Source organism: Polyodon spathula, chromosome 13 (genome assembly GCF_017654505.1).
Source record: "Polyodon spathula isolate WHYD16114869_AA chromosome 13, ASM1765450v1, whole genome shotgun sequence".
NCBI classification, from domain to species: domain Eukaryota; kingdom Metazoa; phylum Chordata; class Actinopteri; order Acipenseriformes; family Polyodontidae; genus Polyodon; species Polyodon spathula.
The window spans coordinates 37,191,036-37,216,182 of record NC_054546.1 but is presented as its reverse complement, the minus strand read 5'-3'; the positions used below and the strand labels follow the sequence as shown (position 1 = coordinate 37,216,182).

The 25,147-nt window shown below is 35.9% G+C and overlaps 1 protein-coding gene and 1 non-coding gene across 3 annotated transcripts; both read left to right on the top strand.

Annotated features, from left to right (window-relative positions):
* Positions 1-660: 660 nt before the first annotated feature.
* On the top strand, positions 661-25,147 carry LOC121325588 (AP-1 complex subunit gamma-1). 2 transcript variants are annotated; one of them, XM_041268340.1, is made up of 24 exons: positions 661-744; positions 5,000-5,203; positions 5,530-5,654; positions 7,459-7,600; positions 8,891-8,987; positions 9,276-9,352; positions 10,151-10,159; positions 10,905-11,000; positions 11,100-11,180; positions 11,563-11,661; positions 12,032-12,087; positions 12,264-12,377; positions 12,821-12,961; positions 13,159-13,213; positions 15,702-15,824; positions 16,169-16,258; positions 16,450-16,577; positions 16,909-17,013; positions 17,408-17,549; positions 20,463-20,589; positions 20,677-20,775; positions 20,968-21,128; positions 21,269-21,367; positions 21,743-25,147. In XM_041268340.1, exons 2-24 carry the CDS (start codon positions 5,003-5,005, stop codon positions 21,842-21,844), a joined length of 2,469 nt encoding a protein of 822 aa, XP_041124274.1. In that variant the 5' UTR covers positions 661-744; positions 5,000-5,002; the 3' UTR covers positions 21,845-25,147. The 2 variants fall into 2 exon arrangements, with proteins under 2 accessions (XP_041124274.1, XP_041124275.1); XM_041268341.1 differs by lacking the exon at positions 10,151-10,159.
* LOC121326324 lies at positions 13,008-13,090 on the top strand. Its single transcript, XR_005951457.1, has one exon. It is a non-coding gene; the product is annotated as a small nucleolar RNA SNORD71 (small nucleolar RNA).

Genomic DNA, 25,147 nt, shown 5'->3' with positions numbered 1-25,147 from the left:
AACAGGGTTATGACATGAGTAATTGTAAAAAAAAAAAAAATGTTTTACAAAAAATTGTGTTGCACACATAAATATAACGTATAAAGCCTATTTTCTGCAAATTGAGGTATTCTGGGCGCGTTTTGGTTTACTTGCTCAAGTTGGAGAGCAAAAAACAAAAAAAAACAAACAAACACAAAGATTGTATTTTTTTATATTTTGAATCATTGCAATGTATTAGTTATTACCTATTTTTAAGTTTTGTGTCTTTTTTGTTTGCTTTTCTCTTATGTTTAATAATTTTAAAACACCTACTTAAAATGAACATACCAACCCCACTTAATTTATTTGACAATACGTACTTAGCAGGAAAAGAATTTGACCTATTTCTGCAATGCTTCTAGATACCCCAGGCTTCGATTTATTTGCTCTTGCGAATAACACTTGCAAGTAAAGGTACAGTCAACTCAAAACCAAGATTTATACAGAAGATTGTGAAACTGGGTACGTATGTTTGCCATGTTGGCTCAAACTGCTCTATGGTTTAGTACAACCAAGCGGCTCTATGTTGGAGCCGGAATGGTGCCAGTTGCAGACCCAGCCGCTGTTCAAACGTTTTGGAAGAAGGCGTTTTGTTCTGTGTAACACTCCGCCTGCGATTGAAGTGCTGAGGCCGGGGGAGCCGCCATTTTGAATGTAGGGTTTGTTCCTCCCTCCGTCGCAAAGAGAGAAGATTCCAGTGTTTTTCTGGTGTCAATACAGCCGGTGAGTATAACCAAGATCAGCCCAGGACATTTTATTAATGGTATGGGGAAAATTGCAGCAGACAGCTATGGGTGCCGCACAGGCGTAAACGGATTTTCCGATGTTTTGGGGCAATCCCGGGATTTTGCAGTGGGGTTAATTTGGTTATTGGTGGCGTTTTACTGAGCAGTACAGTAGTATATGTTTTTTCGTTTTTTTTTAAATTATTATTAAAACGTACTGACGTCGTACTTGCCAAACTTATTATCGGTTAAATGTTGTGATGGTTTTTTATTATTATTATTGATAACGACATTTGCTGCTGTTGTAAATTGATGTTTGGAGGCCTGGTCTTGCTAACTGGGTGGCTGTGAAAATAGTTCAGCTTTATTTTGACTGCCCGAAGCCTCACAATATTATTACTTTTTATTTGCAAAAATGCACTCGGTTGTAGTAGTTTGATTTGTGCCATTGTCTGTTTATATTCGTGGGAATGGTTTATAAATGTACCGCCCAGTCAGTGGCTGCCCGTATGTGGTTAATAAACTGGCCCATTTCTGTTAATTGTCTACGACAGATCATTGCCGTTACGAGAAATTAGTTGTTAAACAGATATATTTGTTTTTCATGAATGTGTTGGATTTAATTATTTGGAATTGGAGCTTATGGTTTATTGATACAATGGAAGGGCAGCTCATCTGAGCTAAAAACTGTTTTGATGGGTCAGGTGTTTTTAGAAATATGTCAAATGTTTGCAAAGTGGTCTACCATAAGGTGTAACCCCATAGGTTTAGGGACCTGGTAGAATAGTTTGGTGCAGATCAGCTGACTGTATCAGTTATAAACCGAATAGTAGGCCGATCATTCAGTTACGTACTAGGAACTGAAACTTAAGCAATTCTTGAAACTGGTAAGGTATTCATTCGTAAGCTTTTGACATATTGAGCAACATCGTAAGACAGAATGTTTTGCGAAAATGTAAGATATTGGCCAATAAACCATTGTGAGTGTACTAAATATATGTATTTGAAATAATTCAGGTTTGACAACTATGACATTGCAGACATTCTTGCAAATTACCAATTTATAATTTGACACGTTGATTTATTAAAATACATTTGAGAGTGACTCGGGTATCACAAGGGCCATTTGGATGACAAGGTCCAACCTATCGGTACATTTTACGTCCTGTTTCGTGCAATTCATTGCAACAGTAAGAAGGTTAGCATAGTTGTATTTGTGGGACACATGCCACGTGTACCTTAAAGGGTTAATGACCTGTTCCAGGTTTTACTGGTACTTTATGCAAACCATCTGTGTAATGTAGGCTCAGATGTGATTGAATTAGAGAGTTCCAGGCATGAAGAGCACATTAAAGTGCGTTTTTGGGGGTTAGGAACAAAAGTCGATTATCACCATAATGCTATTTTTAAGTTCTTTGTGTTTTGTTTATTTAGGTTAACTGCTAAAACATAAAATTGCTGGAAAAGCTGTTAATTATCCATGTACTTTAATTGGAATACGAAAAATGACTATTTTGAAACCCCATTCCTGATTTTTCTCTGCAGCTGAGCTGATGCACAAGTAACGTGTTTATTGGCACCTGTTTCATTATAAACAAATGGCATTATATGGAGAAAAAAAAATCTTGAAGCATATCAGCCCATGTTTTGGCTTTGTGGAGAGACACCGCAGGGTAACGTTATTAATGCACATGGAAACAAAGGCCAAACTAATTAGTTCTGCAATTGCTTTGACTTGCTGGGCTAGTGTTCTGGTATTTTAATTGCAATCTTTACCTCTAGGAGCCCTGCAAAAACCTCTTTGTAGAAGACCAAGGACCAGAATAGGCATTAGTTTGCCGGCTATTAGGAGCAGGGAACTCCAAAGCCAGATAGTCTGCTCTGAGCTGTTGCTGCTGTCTCCGCAGTTTCTTGTTAGGTTTCCCCTAGATAGACAAGTGAAATGTCCCCTACTTGTACTGAACGGTGACATTTTTATCAGAAATGTTTCTGATATTTGATGCAGCTAGTGTCTTTTTTGTTAAAGACACTGCAAGAACTTGTGCACTTCTATACAGTGTGTTCAGTCAATAACCGGAAGCAAACTAAATAGACTGGCAGGTTCCTGAATGCAGTGCAACAGGTTGTGTGTCAGTAACACAGATGTTTGCTGTATTCATAAGTGCGAATATATATGTATATATATATATATATAAAGCAAGCTCAAAGAGCCAGCTGCCCAATATTGTCTTTCAAAAATGTGAATTTCATTCTACACGGCAGTGGGTGATACAAGACCAAAAGCACAACATAACTCATTCTTGTTCCCCAGATGGCTTTTGAGTGAAGAGTATAGTGTGTGTTTTACAGTTGGTATGCATACTTAATACATACAGGTTTAGCTGTTAATGTTTGTTTAATGATTAAACATTTAAGAGTATGAGCAGTGTTTACCAGTTAATCACCTTGATACTAACAGTTTTACCTTGGTTAGGATGTAGCTTCCTCTTTCTGAAAAAAAAAATGTTTGAGTAGTTATTAGAAAAGAGTTTATAACTCTCCAAAATTGTTTGAGTTTTTCCTACGCAAGGATTAACTGGAATGGATATGTTTTGTGATTAAGGGTGATTTAAATGCGTCACTGCAGGACTTGGCCTCAATGTTCAGAGTTTAAAACTAAAAGGATGAAATTCCACCATGGATAAAGTGGTTATGTGCCTAATTTGAGAAGATCTAATTTGGATTTATTTTTAATTTTGTTCATATTCAATATGAAAATGAAGCGTAGCTCCTGGGCCATGTGTTTGTCCAAACAAAAGCATAAATCAGAGTTGAAATGCATGTCTGTATGTGAAAATCATAAATTGGCCTTATTGTCTAGTGAAACTATAACGTTCAGATGAGTATGCTTATGACATCTGGCGCTTGTGGAAAACAACATTGTTTATTGGTGTGTGTAATGCGTGTCATTCCTGTCCCACCTGTCTGTTGCAATGTAATGCAACTATATTATAAAAGCAGTAAATACTAATATGTTAAATAATGTACTTTATTTTTTTAATCAATGTTAGCATGCAATGTTTCTTTTGTGGTTTGCTCAATGCAGATAGATAACTGCTTAATTAAAAACCTTTTTAATTGGAAGCACTGTTCCTTTCCCAAGTGAAATTCATCCTGTGCTTCATGGTTAAGATTCTTTTTATTTATGCACTCATTGTTTAGTGCAGAAAAAAAAAAAAATTACAGTAAGACAGAACCTGACAAAATCCTTGTCCTTCCACAACTCAAACTGGTGAACAGTCTGTCACCTCTGCTTTTAGATCTGATATTTTATCTGACCTTACTGGATCGCAAAAGCAACTGCGTACATATTGTGTTGTCCTGGGCTGACATGTTTCGGCCGAGTCTTCATGTAAATAGTAGTGAGGGTGTTTCAACTGGAGATGATTGAGCATTACACCTGTGCAACCTCTGCGATAACTTAGTTTGAAAAAACTGCATTTTACAGTAGTGTCCTCAACTTTTTCAAAATAGGTCCAGACAGGACTTCTCTTTTTAATTTTTGAATGAGACATTTTGTACTTGCCTCTAATTCTATCTCTACTGACCCAAACTACATCTATAAGTAAGCCTAAGGTGCAGAGGAAGCAAAAAATAACTGAATCGAAAGGGGGGGGGGGGGGGGGGGGGGGGGTGTATATCATTTAAAATGTTAAACGGAAATATTTAATTTCATTTACCGTTTTAAATGTTTAAAATTTTCCAGTCCTATAATGCTTTTTGTTTTTTCTTACTGCAATAGTCTTGACGGCTTCTATAAAAACCATGCTTAGATGGCCGCTCAGAATCACTTATCGCAATAAGAGAGATTGAAGTCATTTGATGTATCCAGCATTACTTTAGAATAGTGTGTGTGTTTAAATTGGGCGTTCTAAATTGGGTGAAAAATAGGGGGAGGGAGAAGAATACAGTTACTTCCATGCAGTCGTAAAATATCCCTGCGGAATTACACGACCCCATGCTGAAATCAAAGCCCTGTATCCTAATAAATCTTGCTATGGAGGCTGTCTGGCACTTCAATTTTTTTTTTTTTTTTTTTGGTAAATCTATCCCCTTGTCCAATTGTGATAGATCTTGCTAATGATTTATTTTCCACAATGTTTTCCAAGAAGGAATTTGCACAGTTACTGTGCATATTGTTGCACAGTCTGACAATGTAATCTTGTTTTGGACTGAAGCATATTGTACCTATTGTTTGCTGTTTGTATTTTCAGAGGATGCCAGCTCCGATCAGACTGCGGGAGCTGATCCGGACGATCCGGACAGCTAGGACCCAAGCCGAGGAACGAGAGATGATCCAGAAAGAATGTGCTGCTATTAGGTCATCTTTCAGAGAAGAGGACAATACATACCGCTGTAGAAATGTTGCTAAGCTACTGTATATGCACATGCTGGGATACCCAGCACACTTTGGACAGGTAATCTAATAAATGCATACCCAGAAGGTATTGTTGTATCCACTCACACATAACGAAATGTGTACATATGCCTCAGATGTAAGTAACAGTGACAGACAAATATTTAACTGAGCATGTGCTTTTCATCTGAAAAGACAAATTCCACTTAATATGTTGGTAAAGTGTATGTACTTTGTAGTTATCGATTTAATTTAGACATGCTTGTATTGAGGTTGATGATCACTTTAAAAGATTGTGCACATTTTCAGATATTGGCATATTCTGTTAGATGTATTTCTGTATTTGAATTATTCCTGTGTTAAAGTGTTTTAATATGTGTTTTACAGTTGGAGTGCCTCAAATTGATTGCATCTCAGAAGTTTACAGATAAGCGTATCGGGTACCTGGGTGCCATGTTACTGCTTGATGAGAGACAAGACGTGCATTTACTAATGACCAACTGCATCAAAAAGTAAGGGCTTCGTTTTATCCTTGATAATACAGTGCCTATTGAAAGTCAACACCCCTTGAACCTTTTTCATTTTGTTGTGTCAGTGCCTCAGAGTTTCATGCATTTAAATGAGGATTTTTTTCCACTTATCTACACATCATACTACACACTGTTAAGAAGAGGAAAAAGTTTTTATTGAGAGAAAAAATGATATATTAAATACAAAACTGAAAGATAATTAGATAAGTCTCCACCACCCTGAGTTAATACTTGGTGGAAGCACCTTTGGCAGCAATTACAGTTGTGATCTATTGGGATAGGTCTCTACCAACTTTGTACACCTAGATTTGGCAATATTTGACCATTGTTCTTTACAAAACTTTTCAAAGCTCTATCAAGTTCCTTGGGGAGCGTTGATGGACAGCAATCTTCAAGTCATGCCACAAATTTTCGATTGGATTTAGGTCGGTGCTCTGACTGGGCCACTCAAGGACATTTACCTTTTTGTTCCTTTGCCTCTCCAGTGTAGCATTGGCTGTATGCTTTGGGTCGTTGTCATGCTGAAAGATGAACTTCCATCCCAGTTTCAGCTTTATTGCAGAGAGCAGCAGGTTTTCCTCAAGGACTTCTCTGTACTTTGCTCCATTCATTTTCCCTTCTATCCTGACAAGTGCCCCAGTTCCTGCCAGTGAGAAACATCCCCATAAGAGGATGCTGTCACCACCATGCTTCACAGTAGGGATGGCGTTCATTGCGTGATGCACTGTGTTGAGGTTGCGCCAAACATAACTCGTTGCATTTAGGCCAAAAAGTTCCATTTTAATTTGGTCAGACCACAAAACTTTTTGCCACATGGCTACAGAATCGCCTGAGTGTTTTTTTACATACTTCAAACAGGATTCAAGGTGGGCTTTCTTGAGTAATGGCTTCCTTCTTGCCACCCTACCATACACACCAGATTTGTGGAGTGCTTGGGATATTGTTGTCACATGCACACTTTGACCAGTCTTGGCCATAAAAGCCTGTAGCTCTTGCAAAGTTGCCATTGGCTTCTTGGTAGCATCTCTGATCCGTCTCCTTCTTGCTCTGTCATCCAGTTTGGAGAGACGGCCTGATCTAGGCAGGGTCTTGGTGGTGCCATACACTTTCCACTTCTTAATAATCGTCTTGACCATGCTCCAAGGGATGTTCAAGGCCTTTGTTTTTTTTTATACCCATCCCCAGATCAGTGCCTTTTAACAACTTTGTCCTGGAGTTCTTTTGAAAGCGCTTTGGTGCTCATGGTTAAGTCTTTGCTTTGAAATGCACTACCCAGGAGAGGGAACGTACAGGAACTGCTGAATTTATCCTGAAATCATGTGAATCACTACAATTTAACACAGGTGGAGGCCACTTAACTTTGTGTGTGATTTTGAAGGTGATTGGTTATACCTGAGCTAATTTAGGATTGCTATTACAAGGGGGGTGGACACTTGTTCAAACAAGCTATTTCAGTTTTTATTTTTAATTAATTTGCTACAAATTTCTAGAATATTTTTTTTCACTTGGAAGTTGTGGGGTAGATGTGTAGATAAATGAAAAACTTTTTTTTTTATGCATTTTAATTTCAGGCTGTAAGGCAACAAAAGATGAACATTTTGAAAGGGGGTATTTAGACTTTCTATAGGCACTGTATGTGTGTTTCTAACACAGTGGACCCCAGCTGATTTGATATTATACATGTTGTAAGTGTTATAATTAAGACTTAGCTGTGTGTGCAGCATACCAAGCCATAGAACCCTTTTCACAAGTTTGTTCTTTTCCCTCCTGTTTCCTCCCTCCTCAGTGACCTCAATCACAGCACTCAGTTTGTGCAGGGGCTGGCGCTCTGTACCCTCGGCTGTATGGGCTCATCAGAGATGTGCAGAGATCTGGCAGGGGAGGTGGAGAAACAACTAAAAACATCAAATTCCTACTTGAGGAAAAAGGTACCTGATCAGCATTGTCATTCTGCTGTTTAATTAATTTGCATGTTTATTATACTAGGGTGGTGTTTGTGTTTGTTTTTCATAACTGATCATATTTAATCAATCAGTGACAACTTTAACCAGATACATCCTGATGCAAGCAGTGGTGCAGGGACTTACAGATACATATAAATTACAGTACACAACATCATGTGCATAGCATCATATTGCTCCTGTTCATAGAAACATACATTTTTATGTTTGGAGATGTGTTCAAGATTCAGAGTTTGAATATTTGTTTATTTGTAAAACTTTATTAAAGTCATTATATGAAGCACTTTATTAAAATTGAAAAATGTTGCAAAAGTAAGAATAGGTTTTGTAGGCCTTAGTTTAGCCCACTGAATTAACTACAGTAGTTAAGGTTAAAAAATATCTTGTTTATTACAGGTATGCAACTTTGATCACAATATGAGATATTTCCTGTTGGGCCACTGTAGCAAAACATGAGCTTTTTGAAGTGACTTATCTGATCCGTATCATATCTCAGTCAGAAACGAACGCAGACTGACTCAATTAGCAAATCTGAAGCATACCTTAAACTTTATGTACTGTAGAGGTCACTTTTTGGCAGGTTGTGTTTCTTATGGATGCAAATTTGGACTTCCTTTTAAAGTGCTGAAGTTTAACAGCCAGAGTAAATTAAGGAGTAAAAGTGGTGTGTGTGTGTGTCTATATATATATATATATATATATATATATATATATATATATATATATATATATATATATATATATATATATATATATATATATACACACACACACACACACACACACACACACATATATATATATATATATATATATATATATATATATATATATATATATATATATGTGTGTGTGTGTGTATATATATATATATATATATATATATATATATATATATATATATATATGTGTGTGTGTGTGTGTGTGTATATATATATATATATATATATATGTATATATATGTATATATATATATATATATATATATATATATATATATATATATATATATATATATATATATATTATATAATATAGATATATATCACACATGCATCATGCTAAGCAAAATAATGCACATCAACCATGCTGGTTCTGAGAGAACTCTTCCAACCTAACCTGAACACCCCTTGCAATTCAGTCCTGGGCCTTTCTCAGAGAGTGCTATTCAGTCTTAAGGTAGCAACCCACTCTGTGTTCTTCTGAATGTTAAATTTGAGACAAACTGAAGCTTGAACTTTTGAATTTTGTTTTCAGGCCGCACTGAGTGCAGTTCATGTTATCAGAAAGGTGCCTGAGCTTATGGAGATGTTCCTGCCAGCTACAAAAAACCTGCTAAATGAGAAAAATCATGGTAAGATAGCTTGGAAGTGGCTGGATTTATTTTTTTTTTATTTGAAATGGGTCACAGTTAAGGAGAATGAGACTTTCCTTTTAAGAAAATGATGTCCTTGTTTGTAAAGCAAGTAGGTAACTAAAAGGATTTCTATCCATGTCCTTGGTATCGATTTCGGATTAGCTCAGTAAGAGATGTCACAGCTTTGTCTGATCTTATCCACCTTTAGTCTCTTTCCCCAACACCATCCCTTCACAGCGCAAATATGGAAGATTACATTTGTTTCATACCTGTACATTTTTTTAGGTGTTCTCCACACATCAGTTGTTCTTCTCACAGAGATGTGTGAAAGAAGCCCTGACATGTTAGCTCATTTCCGAAAGGTAAGACAAATAAAGAAAAAATAAAACCTCTTTGTATAAAATGTAAGGACAAATAAATTCCTTTTCTTTTCAGTGTGTTTACTTCCAAATACAAAATACTGTAGCCTTTTGAGCATACTGTTAAATAATTTTCTTGTCCCTAAAGGGTCATTTTCATGTCTCCTTTATTAAGGAACATGAATAACCTTGTATTGAATATATAAAGAGATCATTTTGGGAGCTGGGGGGATAATTTTGCATATAGCTGCTTGTGCTTTGAAGGACGTTTCCATCTGAACAGTAGGGAGGTTTCCATTAATGTGAGATATCTGCTCCCTAGTTAAAGAATTACCTGCACTGTCAATTCCCCTCGGTCTGTTTTGGAGATTTGTGTTCTGCTCGCTGCAGCACAGTAATGAAAACATTGTGAATTGCTTCTGCGGACTGTACTCTTGGCTATTTGAGAAGGGAGTGTTGGAACTGTGCACTGAGCTGAAGAATATCGTGGTTTTATATTCAGGCTGCACCAGCCTTCAACACCTTGATTCGCCAAAGAAGTTTGTCCTCCTGTCCAATTAAAAGCTATATTGAACAGGAAACCTGGTTCATTTTTTTTTTGGGATATAGGTGGATTTTTATTGGACCCAAGACAATAACTTTTATAATGCCAGAATTAATCTTAAGAACAGGAGCCTTTAAATCTAATCATTTCCTATTATTTTTTCTGCAAACAAAACCTGACAATTCTTAATACCTTCCTAACAACTGCTTCATATTTGTTTTCTGTCATTTGTCTGTTACGATTCCTGCATTTGTTAGAATGAAAAGGTAAGAGTACATTCTGGTTCATAGCTGGTGCATGCTCTTACTAATTTTATATTTTACACGACTGTCATATATAAATTACATACTTTTGTTTTTGCAGACAGAACATTAGTCTCGTGTAGCCACTTCTATAATATGACAATTTTCTATACATTCTTTTTTTCATTTAATAAGAGGTCATGCTGTAATTGTATAGTGGATTTGTTTGTTTGTTTAACCGGAAATCAGGTACATTTTGTAAATGCAGCAACAAAGAATGTGATCTGTATCTGCTTTGTCAGTAGGCCTCAGAATTTTTTTTTTTTCTTCAGTGTGGAACTGTGATGGTTTCAAATGCACAGAAAGAAATACATCACTAAACATTATGGGCTTAATCACAATTGCATGCTTATCTAAAACTTGGTCATCTGGGTGAAGACTTCTCTTAAATTCTTCAGTTTAAGAGAAGGGGTAATAACAGAAGATAGTTAATGTTGAGGTTTTAAATATAGCAAGGAAAAAGTTTTCTCTCAAAATATTTACCTGGCATTCAAAAAGAAATATTCTTTCACATCACCTGCAGATATCCCTAGAGCCTATGCTGCTTTTAGTAAATATCCTTATAGTTGAAATGCAGGGCTCTGTTTAATTAGGAGCACAGGGGAGATTTCACTTCACATTTCCTGACCAGGCTTTGAAATAGTAAGTAATAATATTGTCAGGTATTATTATGTAGATAGTAACTTTTGTGTTCTCACTTCATTTTCAGCTTGTTCCACAGCTGGTTAGAATCCTAAAGAATCTCATCATGTCAGGATATTCACCAGAACATGATGTGTCTGGAATCAGTGATCCATTTTTACAGGTGAAACATCTAGTACCAAGAAAACCAGTATTGTATTTTGATTTCATTTATTTATTTTTTGGTTATAATAATAACATAATATTGTGTTTGCTTATTTAGGTCCGTATACTGAGGTTACTCAGAATTCTGGGTAGGAATGATGATGATTCCAGTGAAGCTATGAATGACATTCTTGCACAGGTGGGATGCCACATTGCTAGTGTTTGTTTACTGCAGAAATGACTTAAGTTAAAGCCTTAATCTTAAATTTGAATGAAGGCAAAAATTATATCATTTTTGGATTCACTTAAATGATAAAAGCTAATTAGTTAGTACCGGTATTTTCACATCTTTTGTTGCGAAAAAGCTAGTTGCATTATTGAATGGTTCATGTAATGGTATTCCAGAGGCATCGGGAATCGTTTCTTTTTATAACTGGATTTTAGAAAACAATAATGAAATGTAGAATTTGCTAGTGTCTTTTTGTGATAATGTATGCTGTGAATGTTTGGTAAAAGGGTGTTCATTTAAATGCCTGTTTGTATCTATTTAATAGAAACGGTGGATTTCCTTTGTTTTGCAGGTGGCCACCAACACAGAGACGAGTAAAAATGTAGGCAACGCAATCCTTTATGAAACAGTTTTGACTATCATGGACATCAAATCTGAAAGTGGATTGAGAGTGAGTGTTCATGCGTGCAGCTCAGCTGTTTATTTAAGTAGACTTCTAACCATTTGGAAAATTGCTAATTTTACCGAAACACATCCAACTGCTTGTTTAAATTTAAAAGTAAGTAAAAGAAAACCCACACCACCTGACTTAATACAAATATTTGTAAGTAGACTTTAACTAGAATGTTGGGTAGTTAACTGCTAACTACAGTAGTGTGTTAAAGATTCACTTTAGGTTGTAACTTGATGTTTCTGGACAGATTTATTTTTAATTTAGACCTTTGGGAGAGCTTTTTATACCTTACTCTGGTGGCAACAATTAATCATTGAATGTTTTGTGTAATTCTTAGTATTAACATATTGCTTTCTTCCCACTGCAGGTTTTAGCCATTAACATCTTGGGACGGTTCTTGCTAAATAATGACAAAAATATTAGGCAAGTCTCTCTTTACACTCTAGTTTTTGGGTGCTGTTGTGTGATAAAACATTTAAGTGATCCATCGACAGAATTTTTTTGTTTATGTATAATTTTTGTACAGCGTTAACACAAAATGATTATGTAGTGAATATATAGGTTTGTGCACACGTGACCATGTTTAAAATTGTTTTCAGGTATGTGGCATTGACATCACTACTGAAGACGGTACAGACGGACCACAATGCTGTACAGAGACATCGGAGCACCATTGTTGACTGTCTAAAAGATTTAGATGTATCTATAAAGCGGTAAGTTAATTAGAACGCAGAAATGTTAGGTCAGACAACCTTGCCAGTACTCTTCTCCAAAAAAACATCCATGTGCACATATCCTTCTGATATGTGATTAGGGTTAGGGTTCTCCATTAACAGGGTCACTGTCTTTTAATGTGTTGAAAGTCCCTTTTACAATTAGTTCAGTGGATAAAAAAAAATAGTAAAATTCACACTGGATGGCACATGTTCCATTTAAAAAAGAAAAAAAGAAAAAAACAAAAACAAACCTCAAACATGATCTTAGTGGATAAGCTCTGACTGACATAAATCAGTCCTGGTACCTGCATTCTGCCTAGTGAGATTTTGTATTTCATTTAAATGGCAATGTGCATTTGCTAACTATTTTCTTAACCTAGTATTTTGATGTCTAGCTGGAAATCCCAGTTACAAATTAGTTAATTTTTCTGTTGGTACAGACGTGCAATGGAGCTGAGTTTTGCTCTTGTCAATGGAAATAACATCCGTGGAATGATGAAGGAATTGCTCTACTTCCTGGACTCCTGTGATCCAGAGTTCAAAGCAGACTGTGCATCGGGGGTCTTCCATGCAGCAGAGAAGTAAGTCTGCATTGTAACTCCCTTTCTGGCTCTTTTTTAAATTTCAAAATTGTTGTATGATGAAGTATTTAAGTGATCCATCGACAGAGTTTATTAAAACTGTGTTGACAGTCATTTCTCTGACAACAGCAGTTTTGTAGCTTAAGTGTTTTGGTTGTGTGTGTTTGTTTTATATTTGATATTTCTTATATTCCCAGATACGCACCCTCAAAAAGATGGCACATAGACACTATTATGAGAGTTCTAACCACGGTATGTTACCTTTGCATAACTTAACCAGTGTTTGTGGGTTATTTGAGAAACCATTAGTGTTTAATTATACATGTTAAGGACTCTGTTTTAAAGCAACTAGAGCAGTATCTGAAACAGGCTATACCTGATGCATGAAAACCCTCTGGAGGATATGGATATGGTTAAAAGTGAGATGTAAAAAGGATATGATTTGCCTGGGCAACTGATAATTACAATTTTTGCTGGTTTATTAAGCTGTTGAGTAATGAAAGCTTTGTGATCCATCAACCTGAGTCTGGTATAGAGATGTTGATACTCTAAACATTGACAGTAGCTGGTTTGGTACAATATGGCTGAAAAAAAACAGCAAACTGATAATGCTGAATTGTGGACATTTATTTTATGCACCTATTGCCCATGTCTTACAGCATTGTAAAGGGGTGTGGTTATGCCATTAAACCATACATTTCAGATAAAAGAAGTGTCCCTGTAAAACATTTCATGCATTTAAACTACCATATTCCTTCAAATTCAAGACATCCTGGAATTTAAGATGCAGCCTAAATTCCCCACCCTCAATTTGAGGAAAAACCCCAAATAAAGCTGCATTTATCAATCAATCAGTCTTATGTAGCGCCTTTCATAGTGGACCACCATCACAAAGCGCTTTAAGATGCAGTAACAAGAAAATCCATAATACTTTAAATACAAAGAAATGTAATTTTTTTTACACAGTAAAAATAAATAAAGAAAGAAAGAAAAGCATACTACATTAAATACAGTGGAAAGTGCATAATACATGATAGTAATATAATATGTGAAATAGTAGCAGTAACACAACAGCTAACGGCAGATATCAGGCTTCAAGAGCATGGAAAGCAAGTGATAACAGGTGGGTCTTTTAAAGTTGATTTAAAGCTAGCAACGGTGGGAGCATCACGCACCAAAACTGGGAGAGTTCCAAAGAGTCAGAGCCATTAAGCTAAAATAGCGTTCTCCAAATGTGGTGTACTTTTGCTTGGGAGTCGGAGGACCTCAGCTTGCGGGCCAGGACATAGCGGGTCAGCAGGTTGAGGAGGTGGGGGGGTGATCACATTTTTTACATCTGGGACAAAGATACAACCTCAATTACGCATATAAGAAAACGAAAAGTATTTTCTAAGTAAGTAAATCCTAAATAAGCAAATAACGTTTTAACATTGCAAAGACTTAACTACAGGTTTCTATTTTTGGTTGCAATTAAAGTTGCTAGAGAACATATAACTATATACATATTGAACGCATTTTCGGATAGTATAATGTTTTTAGAATAGTGTGTTTCTTAAAGGTTCATGGCCTTTAAAAAAATTAGGAGATGAACATCACCCACAGAACAGTGCTAATGCAAAATGGCTACAGGAAAGCAAAAGCGAGTTGTGCTTAAAATTGAAAAAATGTTGGAAATACTTTCACTTCTGGAAAAGGTAATTACCAGGGATAAAATAGCACAGTATTTTAAAGAATTTAAATTTATTTTAAATAGAATTTTAAAGAGCACTGTGACTGATATCAAAAAGTCTGCCTCAGAGATTTAAAGGTTTGCAGTCTTTGATAGTAGCTTTGATTTGAACTTGTGATTTTGTGGTACAGCAATTTTGTTTGGCATAATTATTTACATACCACGGTTTTCTCGTCTGGTTCCTCAAAATACTTCCAAATGTGGCTTCCTTTTGTTTAGAGATGCCATTTTAAATATAGAACAAACTCAGAAAAAACACTTGTCATAAATGTTATTACCCCACCATGGAATTGATACCATACCACACCTACTACAGGCATACACACACACACAGTGCATCAATGAAGCGCCAGATAGTATAAAACCCACCCCAATGTCAATCTTTCTGTTGCACCAATTAGAAAAGCTATTTGGAGGCACTTTCCAAACCCCTTCCTTTTTATAATATCCGCCCTTACTGTGGCACTAGAGCAGAAATTACTAAAAGTAATGCATAAAAAAATAGGCTTTTAATGACATTTGTCACATGACCGGTTATACGTCTTGCGTATTATTAAACATTTTACCACTTCTTCAAAGTTTATACGTTTTTAAACGTTTAAAATTCTCATCTCTACTAATAATGAAACAAACTGTAGAAGCTTTTCTTCGCATTCCTCAGAAAGCTAATGATGCTTTGAAAATGGCTGCCTGTATGTCATGGGTGATTCAGTATCAGGCATGTGTTGTCTTTTCTCGGCAGCCAGTCACGTTGCTATTTGTGTACTTGGGTATTCACATTTTTTGTTGATGATTTTTAGTTTTTTTTAATACAACATCACTATGCTACAATTTAAGACTCAGGCCATTTTTTGAATCAAAAAATTGGTTTAAAGTGCCTTAAATTTGAATGAATACAGTATACTCTCACATTCAAAGCCAAACCGTAGTGTACATTACATGTTGTAAATTTAACAAAAGCCTCAAGTATTGCATAATTGTCATGTTAATGCTTAATTTTTGTTCATTTAGGCTGGCAGCTATGTAAGAGATGATGCTGTGCCCAACTTAATTCAACTCATAACAAACAGTGTGGAGATGCATGGGTATACAGTGCAGAGGCTTTACAAAGCACTCATTGATGATATCTCGCAGGTAAGCTGTAGAGTCTCAGTAAATGGTAAGGAACTGTAAAGTGTGTCTGCATTTTGGATGCTTAACTTAAGGCAGCAAGTTAAGTGCTGAGATTTTAATCTAATTGTAAACTGGTTTTGTTTTTCGTCCAAATGTATGTATTTTACATTAAATTTGCCTCTTTCACTGGTTATTTATTTCTGCCATAACTATTCTAACACAAACTAAGTCATGCATTGAAAATATGACTCTTTTTATTAAATGCTAATTTATTTGTTATGGAACCCCATTAATATATAGTGCAGAACCTAAATTAAAACCTAAAATATAATTTTCGAAATGTTTATTTTCTTTCTTCCCTATAGCAACCTCTCATACAAGTGTCATCCTGGTGTATAGGTGAATATGGAGATCTGCTGGTGTCTGGGAAGTGTGAGGAGGAGGAGCCCATTCAGGTACTTTGGTTATTTTTTAAAAGGCAGCAGATACGTTAAACTTACAGGAGAAGTTAGTTTAGAAGGGGACAGTTTTTTATTTAAGTATTTTTTTATTTAAATAACATTTAACTGTTTACTTCCATCAAATCTGAAACCCACTGGCCCTGCTTTGTAAGTCATGCATACTACAGACGTAACTTTCTTTCCAGGTTACAGAAGATGAAGTTCTTGACGTTTTGGAAGGCATCCTGGTGTCAAACTTGTCGTCCACTGTTACAAGGGGATATTCTCTCACAGCAATCATGAAACTCTCCACCAGGTTTGCCAGTGCTGTGAAGTAAGTATCTTTAATCTTCTATGGCCAAGCATGAAGTATTTTGTAGTTTTAAAGACATGTTGGTATTTTGTGTTAACGTTTTTTAAAATGAGAATTATGGACTTATTGTAAGTTGTGGGCAAAAGGGCAAATACCTGCCATTGCCTCCTATATATGTACATCTTTTTTGCTGAAGCATTGTTGGTTACTTGTCATATCCAGTTGGTATGCAATACGTACGTTTTTAATCTCTCCTTTGGGATTCATTAATGGAGCCTCTTCTGTCCTGAACTCAGGGAAGCCAAGCTGGAGGAACGCACAGGTCTCATTTAATTGTCTCCCTGTTTTACAGCCGAATCAAGAAGATTGTTTTGGTTTACGGTAGCAGCATAGATGTGGAGCTCCAACAGAGGGCAGTAGAATACAATGCACTTTTCAAGAAATACGATCACATGAGGTAATTCTTAATTGACCACTTTATGTTGCTTTCTTTTTAAACTATGTACCCAATTGACATGTGTACCGTTAAACTGTAATGGCAGCAGTGATTTATATTTTTTAAGAATGTTGAACTTCTGTAGGGGTTGTGGGGTTTATTTGTCTTTCCAAAGTAAACCCATCCTTATGGTACTGAATAACCCTAAAGGTGCATGTCATTCAATCTTTCAAAGATCATGAGTTCCAATAACTTTCAAGCTTAATGCTTGATCTGTTGCCACAAATTACGTCAACACTGTAACTTGGAGAACCGTTTTAAACTAAAATAGATAAATACTTACCAGAACTATACTTTTTAGTTGAGTGTAGGAATTATATTAAAGTAGATTTCTATTTTTTTTTTTTTTTTGCAGGCCGGCCTTATTGGAGCGAATGCCTGTCATGGAAAAGACATCCACCAATGGTCCAACAGAGATTGTGCAGACCAATGGAGAAACAGAGCCTTCAATCCTGGAAACTAAACACATGCCCAGTGTCCCCCAACCAACTAACCAGGTAAGGACACTTGTGCCAAGGTGCAAGTCTCTGGCCAACAGGTTAGTCCTTTGGAAGTTTACCGGGTAATTGGAAATTTATTTTGGGGCTTGTTTCACATACCCCAATTGGACCAGTCTTGGACAACCTTACCCAATTTATTATTTGGTAGACCAAGGTCACTTTTAATTGTGGTCTGCCACAAACTAGCCATTTGTTTGTAGTAGGGATGTCATGGTATACCGGTTTTACGGTAAACCGTGGTATAAACTGCCATGGTTTTGAAACCGCAACCATTTTCTATACCATGATTACCGAGTTCACACGGTTTAAGGTGATACGGGTGTGTTTTTTTATTCACCGTTTGTCCATCGGTGAGCCACTGTGTTCATTAGAACTAACTAATGAACACTGACATACATGAGATTATCCGAGTAGGCTATTAAATAAGTGACGTCATATTTCATATAAACTGCCCTACTAAACAGTGATCGCTAGCAAACATGATTGTCAGTAAATGAAACTCAAATATCAGCAAGAACGAGGCACTGTAACTTTTCATCACTGCCTTCCTATTAATTTACCAAACCAAATAGGTAACATTAGCTATTATGCATCGTATCGGTCAAGAGAAACGCAGTAAGCACACACCAAGCAGAGAATCAATCAACAACTCTGTATTTACTACTATATAACTTAAGTCTAAGATACTACAGGCATTTGCATTATTTATTTTAAACTGTATTGTAAAGATTTTGCCATCTCCGAGTTGATAGTGTTGTAGGGATTTTAGTTTTATGTATTAAATTAATACAATTTTATTCTCATTTAAAAAAAGTCTCCAAATTGCTGCTTAACTTTGCAACGGTGTAATACCCACCTTTTACTTTTCATCTTTCCTTTGTGTTTGTTGCTGTTAACATGCAGTCCAAAAATAAATAAATTAATAATTTGCAGGTGCTGTCTTCTCATCATGAAGTTTTGCACTCTGCTAAGAGATCAGTAGGCGGGCACTGCATGTCTTTAAACACACTCGATTGGCTATTTCTTGGTAACACTTTGCTTCTCTTAACTCAGGGGTTTTCAAACTTTTTTTGAAACTGTAGCCCTTCTGTCGAGAGGTTTCAGCTAAAGTACCCTGAACAATTTTTGCTCAGTGAATTGTACCATAGTTGTAATAAAAGGCAGAATCTGGTTAACTCATTTCTTTTTTTTTTCCCATTTATTTAATATACAATTTTACACAACAGTCTGGGACTGAAATTGCTGAGCCAGAAAACCAAACAGTAGGCTTAATTCTTAAAACTTGGATGCAAAGAATTAAAAGGTAGTATTTAGGAATCTTTTGCTTTCTATTGAGAAAAGTCATTATAAATAATAGAAAATAGTCTGCACTGTAAGTGTTTATCACGTTACTATTTACTTCCCACCTCAGCATAATTCTGTGCAGTTTTAAAACGTATAGTATCAAAAACATTAACCTCAAGGTAAAACTATAATTCATTTCTAACTAAAAATGATCCAGAGGGACTCTGTATAACTTTGTCGCATAGCACTTTCTGACTTATGTTTTTCTTTGTTTTTCTATTGCAAGTAAGCAATGCATCAAACACCGAACACTTTTTCAACCAGCCACTATTGCTGTTAATAAGATGCAGCCACGGTAATGAACAAAAACCGTCAGAGTATGATGACTATGTATGTTTACCAGAGCATTTATACTTCCTTCTAGAAAATGCAGAAACACTGTGCTTCACTGATACAAGTTGAAAACTGCAAAGATCATGAGCAGCACAGACCACTCTCCAGGCACAATCGCCAGACACCTGCTTCACCTAAATCCACATAATCGAAATTGCATGTGTACAGGTGAAAAATGTGGACGTGATAGATTCTGTTTCTCTCCCCCCCAATTAGTGTGCATTGTGCTTTTGTGAATATATAATACAAGATCGTTATTTTCTCTTTCTTTCATTTTTATTTGTGCATTTGAGTCGTCTTGAATACCCCCTATGACCCTTAGAAGTACCCCGCGGTTGAAAGCTTAATCTTAACTAATAGGATCCGTCCAAACTGATAAAGGTGAAGAGGGTATTCATTTGCAGTGGTCACATCCTTACCCCCTATCGTTTCAGACTAAGACCAGAAAATGTTAATCTTTCTCCATGGTAATTTGAAATAAAGCATTTTACTGAGCCTGTTTCTGTTGGCATGAACACTACTTCTGGTTAGGTAGTGCTCATAGAACTGTAGTACCAGTGTGTTGTATTTGTTTAAAACTTTAAAGGTATTTTTCTTGTTAAAAAATTACTTGACTTGAGTGTATTTCTTTAAATAGCCATTTAAAAACTGAAAAACAAAAAAATGACATACCTTGGTACGACGATAACCATGTATATTTTTGGACAGTTGTCATATTGAGTGAGTGAGAATCTATCGGCTTTCAGAGGGAAGTCATGCTGTACCCTTTTTGCATTCCTTGTATTATAGAAACCCCTGCTGGTGGTGACGTTTTTAAACTTGCAAATTAAACAAAATACCCTTCCATTAAAGCATTATAAAAGTTATGTTTCTGAAAACTATAAAAGTAAACTATAAACCTAAAGTGGTTGCGATGTGACAGCATTGCTACATGCCAGATTATGGGGCAGTATAAACCTAGGCAGTTCCTTCAGTCAGCAAGTTCCTAACATTTACCCTCCTACTGTCTTTCAGCAGTAGCACTACAAACACTTGAGGCCAGTATAGCTATACATTGTTTGATTATTAAGAAAATGATGTACCTTAGCTGTTCTTTTTGTTTTATATAGTATTTCGGACATGGCGGTTCATGGCAAACGTAAAGGAATGTTATGTAGCACAATTAAAGCCCTAGTGGGAGTAACATTTACATTTACATTTCTTTCTTTCTTTTATTTATTTATTTATTTATAGGCAAATGACTTGCTTGACCTTCTTGGTGGAAATGATGTAATGCCTGTGATTCAGACTGCCCCCCCAACAAAACTAGTCTCAGCTGGCGGAGAGCTCCTAGATCTGCTTGGGGATCTCTCACTTTCCGGTAAACACAACTGGCTTCAACAGCCATTATAGGTGAATGACTTGTGTTAATTTTTTTTGTTCACTATTTTATTTTATTTTACGTTAGGTGGTGTTCCTGCACCTGGCCCTCCGGTCTCAATCTCCCAGCCTCCCTTTCTGTTAGATGGGTTAGCATCACAACCACTTTTCAATGATGTTGCAGCAGGTAAGAAGTGGTGTTAAATATATTTTCGTCTTTTTAAATGCATATTTGACTAGTCATAAATCTTCCCTCATGCATTTCTACAAAAACAAGTAATAGCATTTCAGTAAAAGTTTTGTTTAGTTTGCAAAGTCTGAAAGGCTGTTGTTTCTCCAAGCACTGACAAACCGTAAATACTTCTCATCCTTTTTCTAGGTATTCCTCCTATGATAGCATACAATAAAAATGGGCTGAAAATAGATTTCGCATTTGAGAGGTCCAACACAAATCCAAATATAGCAGTTATAACCATGCAAGCCTCAAATTCAACAGAGGCCGAGATGACAGAGTTTGTATTCCAGGCTGCTGTACCAAAGGTATAATTGTCTACTGTTATAACTTTGTGGGTTTTCTTTTTTATTGTAGCTTTTTATATTAAATGTATAAAGAAACATTTGCTAGAATGCTTAGCACCCAGATTTGTGTAAGAATTCACCCATCATGTTTTCTCTGGTAGACGTTCCAGCTGCAGCTCCTATCTCCCAGCAGTAATATTGTCCCAGCACTGAACGCAGGAACCGTGACACAGATTATCAAAGTACTTAACCCACAAAAGGTTTGTTGAGTTTCATTTTCAACTAGCCTGAGTCTGGCAGCTGAGGGGGAACTGAAGAAACCTAACTGGAAGATAAGGGGTTGTCTTAACACTTCTTGATAAAATAATAAAGAATCCCAATGTTAGTATTGACTTTAAGTGAATTATGTTATGATCATTAGCAACCACCACTAAAATGTAGTAATATTTTTTACTAACAACAGTGAACTACAATAAAGTGCATTAATGTAGTTGAAAGTTTTCAGTGATCCATTGACATTTTAAAGTTGTTGATAAATGCAAATACTGATAATAGCTATATTGAGTCTATTTGAGAAACATCTCTCATAAATAACTGACACTCAGCTGTTTTGATTTTTTCTTCTTAATTCACAGCAACAACTTCGAATGAGGGTCAAGTTGACCTACACCCATAAAGGTTCATCTCTACAAGATCTGGCAGAGGTCAACAATTTCCCTCCTCAATCTTGGCAGTGATGACCACAATCCCATGTCTTAATCCCCTACAGGGGAACTCCGGGAAGAATCCCCCTGACTCATCCCATGTGACATCACCGCAAAGTGCAACCCAGGGATGCACAGGGAGCAAATGAATCTGACATAAGATGATGACTATAATGATTTCTGAAAACATATCCATTAGTAACTTTTGTTTAATTGATTCATCTGAAGATGTCTGCTTGCATTAACCACTGCACCCCGTCCATCTGTTGGTACACATGCACACTACGCACCTGCACAGCACATTCCATCTGCTGTTTCTATGCTGTAAAGACCCCACACACATCTTGTCAATGAGTGCACAGAAGCTTTTTTTGTTTGTTTAAATAGATATAACTAAAATCTAAGACCAACCAGCTTATTACATCCATCACTTGAATCTTTACTTTGCTGTTCCAAGATCCTAAAACCTTTTATTTTCTAAATTCAATTTTGTCTAGCTCTGAGGTTGCAGTAAAGCATTTGCTGGCTCTAAGATCCCAATACTGAGTTGCACTTTTGTTGAATTTCATGGCTTACAAACGTGTTTGTCCTAGAATTGCCTATGCTGAGATTTCGTTTCATTTTGATGCATTCTGCTTGAAGCTCTTTTTGCATTTACTTATTTAGTAGGAAAGTCAAACCTAAATGGATTAAAATGAACCACAGAAAATTCTATTAGTGTCCGCTGTAGATGTTTGGATAAGGGTCGATTTTAGACTACAATCATGTATGAAAGTAATTAAAAACCAAAGGATTATTCTCCCCCTTAGAAACAGTAATAAACATTTTAGTGGAAGGGTTGAGTACCTCCTTCTGTAAGGTGTGGTATCAGGGATGAGTATCTCATTCTCTAAGGCATGAAATCTGTTTTTTTTTTTTTGTTTGTTTTGTTTTTTTTGTGTGTAACCTATTGTAGCATTGGCAATACAGCCGTTTTATAAATTTGTGTTTTAATACATCACAGCAGTTATTATTGTTCAATTGGCTCCAATCAGGAAAACACCCCAAACACATGGGGGAAATAGTGGGTAGTACATTTCTATAGCGATAGGTAAAGACCAGATGCTTTGTAACTTGCTCTACTCCAGTTAAGATGAAGAAAAATGTTTTTTAAAGTTGTCTAGTGTGGGGGTTGCAAAGTTGCATTTACTGACTAACATTTATCCATTTAAAACAAAGATGCATTTTCCTGACTTGGAAGTGTTCAAATTAATTTGAAAAGTACAACAGCACTTTTGAACCTCTAAGCTTATCCTGAAAAATTGTGATAATAAAACCTAGGTTTGTTCTGGTTTAGCTCAGGATACAGGTAGCATTTTCATTCCAGAATGAAATCCTGTTTGTTTTTTTCTGTTAACATTTAATAACCTGCCAGATAAATCTATTGTACTAATTTCAGTTATTTTAAATATTGTTATTTTGCCTGTGTTTAGCCCCAAGCTCCACCATTGATTGCTTACCAGCAATACCTATCTGCATCCATGAAGTCTTTTAATAAATAGCCATAGAAGCAAATGATTGTGTGTATATATAGCTAGGCATTTGAATATCATCTTGAACGTAGTCCTGACTTCCGAGGGCACTTTTCTTCTACTCTGGTTCATCTCTTAACAACCTCCTCTTGTCCAATTTACCACGTATACAGAATTGGCTATGTCAAAAAAAAAATTCTTGGGCATGTTTTAAAATGTGTAGGAATAATGCCTGCTATTAAAGTGTGCCTTTTAACGTATCGTAGGCAGATTTCCCGGTGCCACCCCCTGTATTGGTTTATTCTTTATTTGGACATGGCTCTGCATCATGGGCTGTAATGTGTTTAATTCTAACATCTTTGTCAAAGAACAACTTCTGTGTCTGGTAAGGCTTAGTAAACCTCAAAACCATCACTACAGCTTCCAGCTAAAAGAGAATTTGGTTAGCAGCACTAAGAAATTTAATCTTAATGGTATTTTAGTTTCATTTAGTTTACTGTCCAGATTCTGTTAATGTGATTGTTTTTTGTTTGGCTTTAATGTATTGTACATACTTCCTCTTTTTGTTGTAACGCACCTTCAAATTGTTGATTCAGAAGTATGTAAATTACTACTTTGTACTCATGAAATCTTAAGTGCAAATTATTAATAGTCTTTAGTTTTTAAATGCAAAAACAAATTCATAGGTGGATCATTTCCTGTTTTGTCAACGATAGCTGCTGTTAAGTGTTATATCTCTCGCAACATAGTTGTTTCAAAATCGAATTTAAAACCATAGTCGCTAAATTGTGAGGAGTGTATGGGGCAGTATAAAGCAAGATTTTTCAGTAAACATACCCAGGTGCTTTAGCTTTACTGATTTGTAATATGCCTCTAAAGCTAACATAATTTGCTTTATGATTGATCAAGCTTTTGTTATTACTTACTTAAAGGTGTAGTATCCAATCCAAAAAAAAGGCTGTGGCCTTAAATTGGTGAAAGTAGAAGCAAGAGCATGTCTATTTGCTTCACAGATCAGGTTTTCAAGGAAGTGTCCATACACTTGAAATCTACATTTTAAAGAATTTAAGTCTGGCCTGCCAACTGTGTGCTTCTGATAAAGTAGATTACACAGAAGGATATGTTTTGGAATTATGTAGTGATCTAACACCAATGGGTTACATTACAGTCTAATTATGGGGGTTAGTTTAAGTATAGACTATTGAACAGTGGTGCCCTATTTACTTTGAGTAGGAGATGTAAGAAATGTTATGTTAAAGAATTAAACAACAAAATGCATAGTTTTCTTTAATGTGTGTATATATTGACAGCATTTTCTTTATTTTCTAACTTTATACTTTATCGTGGTCCCTGTTGGAGATAAGTTTGAAAAAAGATTCAAAATTTTTGTCTCCGTTGTTTGCTTGACAGAGTTGATAAGACTTTCCCCAATTCCATGTATATTGCAGAACAAACTTTGCATCTGCTGCCTGTATATTGTATATAATTGTACAAAATATTGCTGAATGATTATCCAATTGAAGACCCGATTACAAATTAGTTGATTACTTAATGGTATACAGTTATTTAATTATTCATTGAGGGAGACTAACCACTATCCCTGCAGTTTGTTGATTCTATAGACAGGGATAGTGGGTTTTGTTTTTTGTTTTTTACTCTTCAATGGTGCATGTATTAAATTAGCATACATTTATCTTGCTGAAATTAAATATTTTCTCCAAATGTACTGAAGATTTTCCATCAGACAATTGATAAATTGCTGGTGGCTGGGGTTTTGTTATTTGGGGTGTACTGAAAAATAAATTGTTTATGGAGGAAGTGCTAA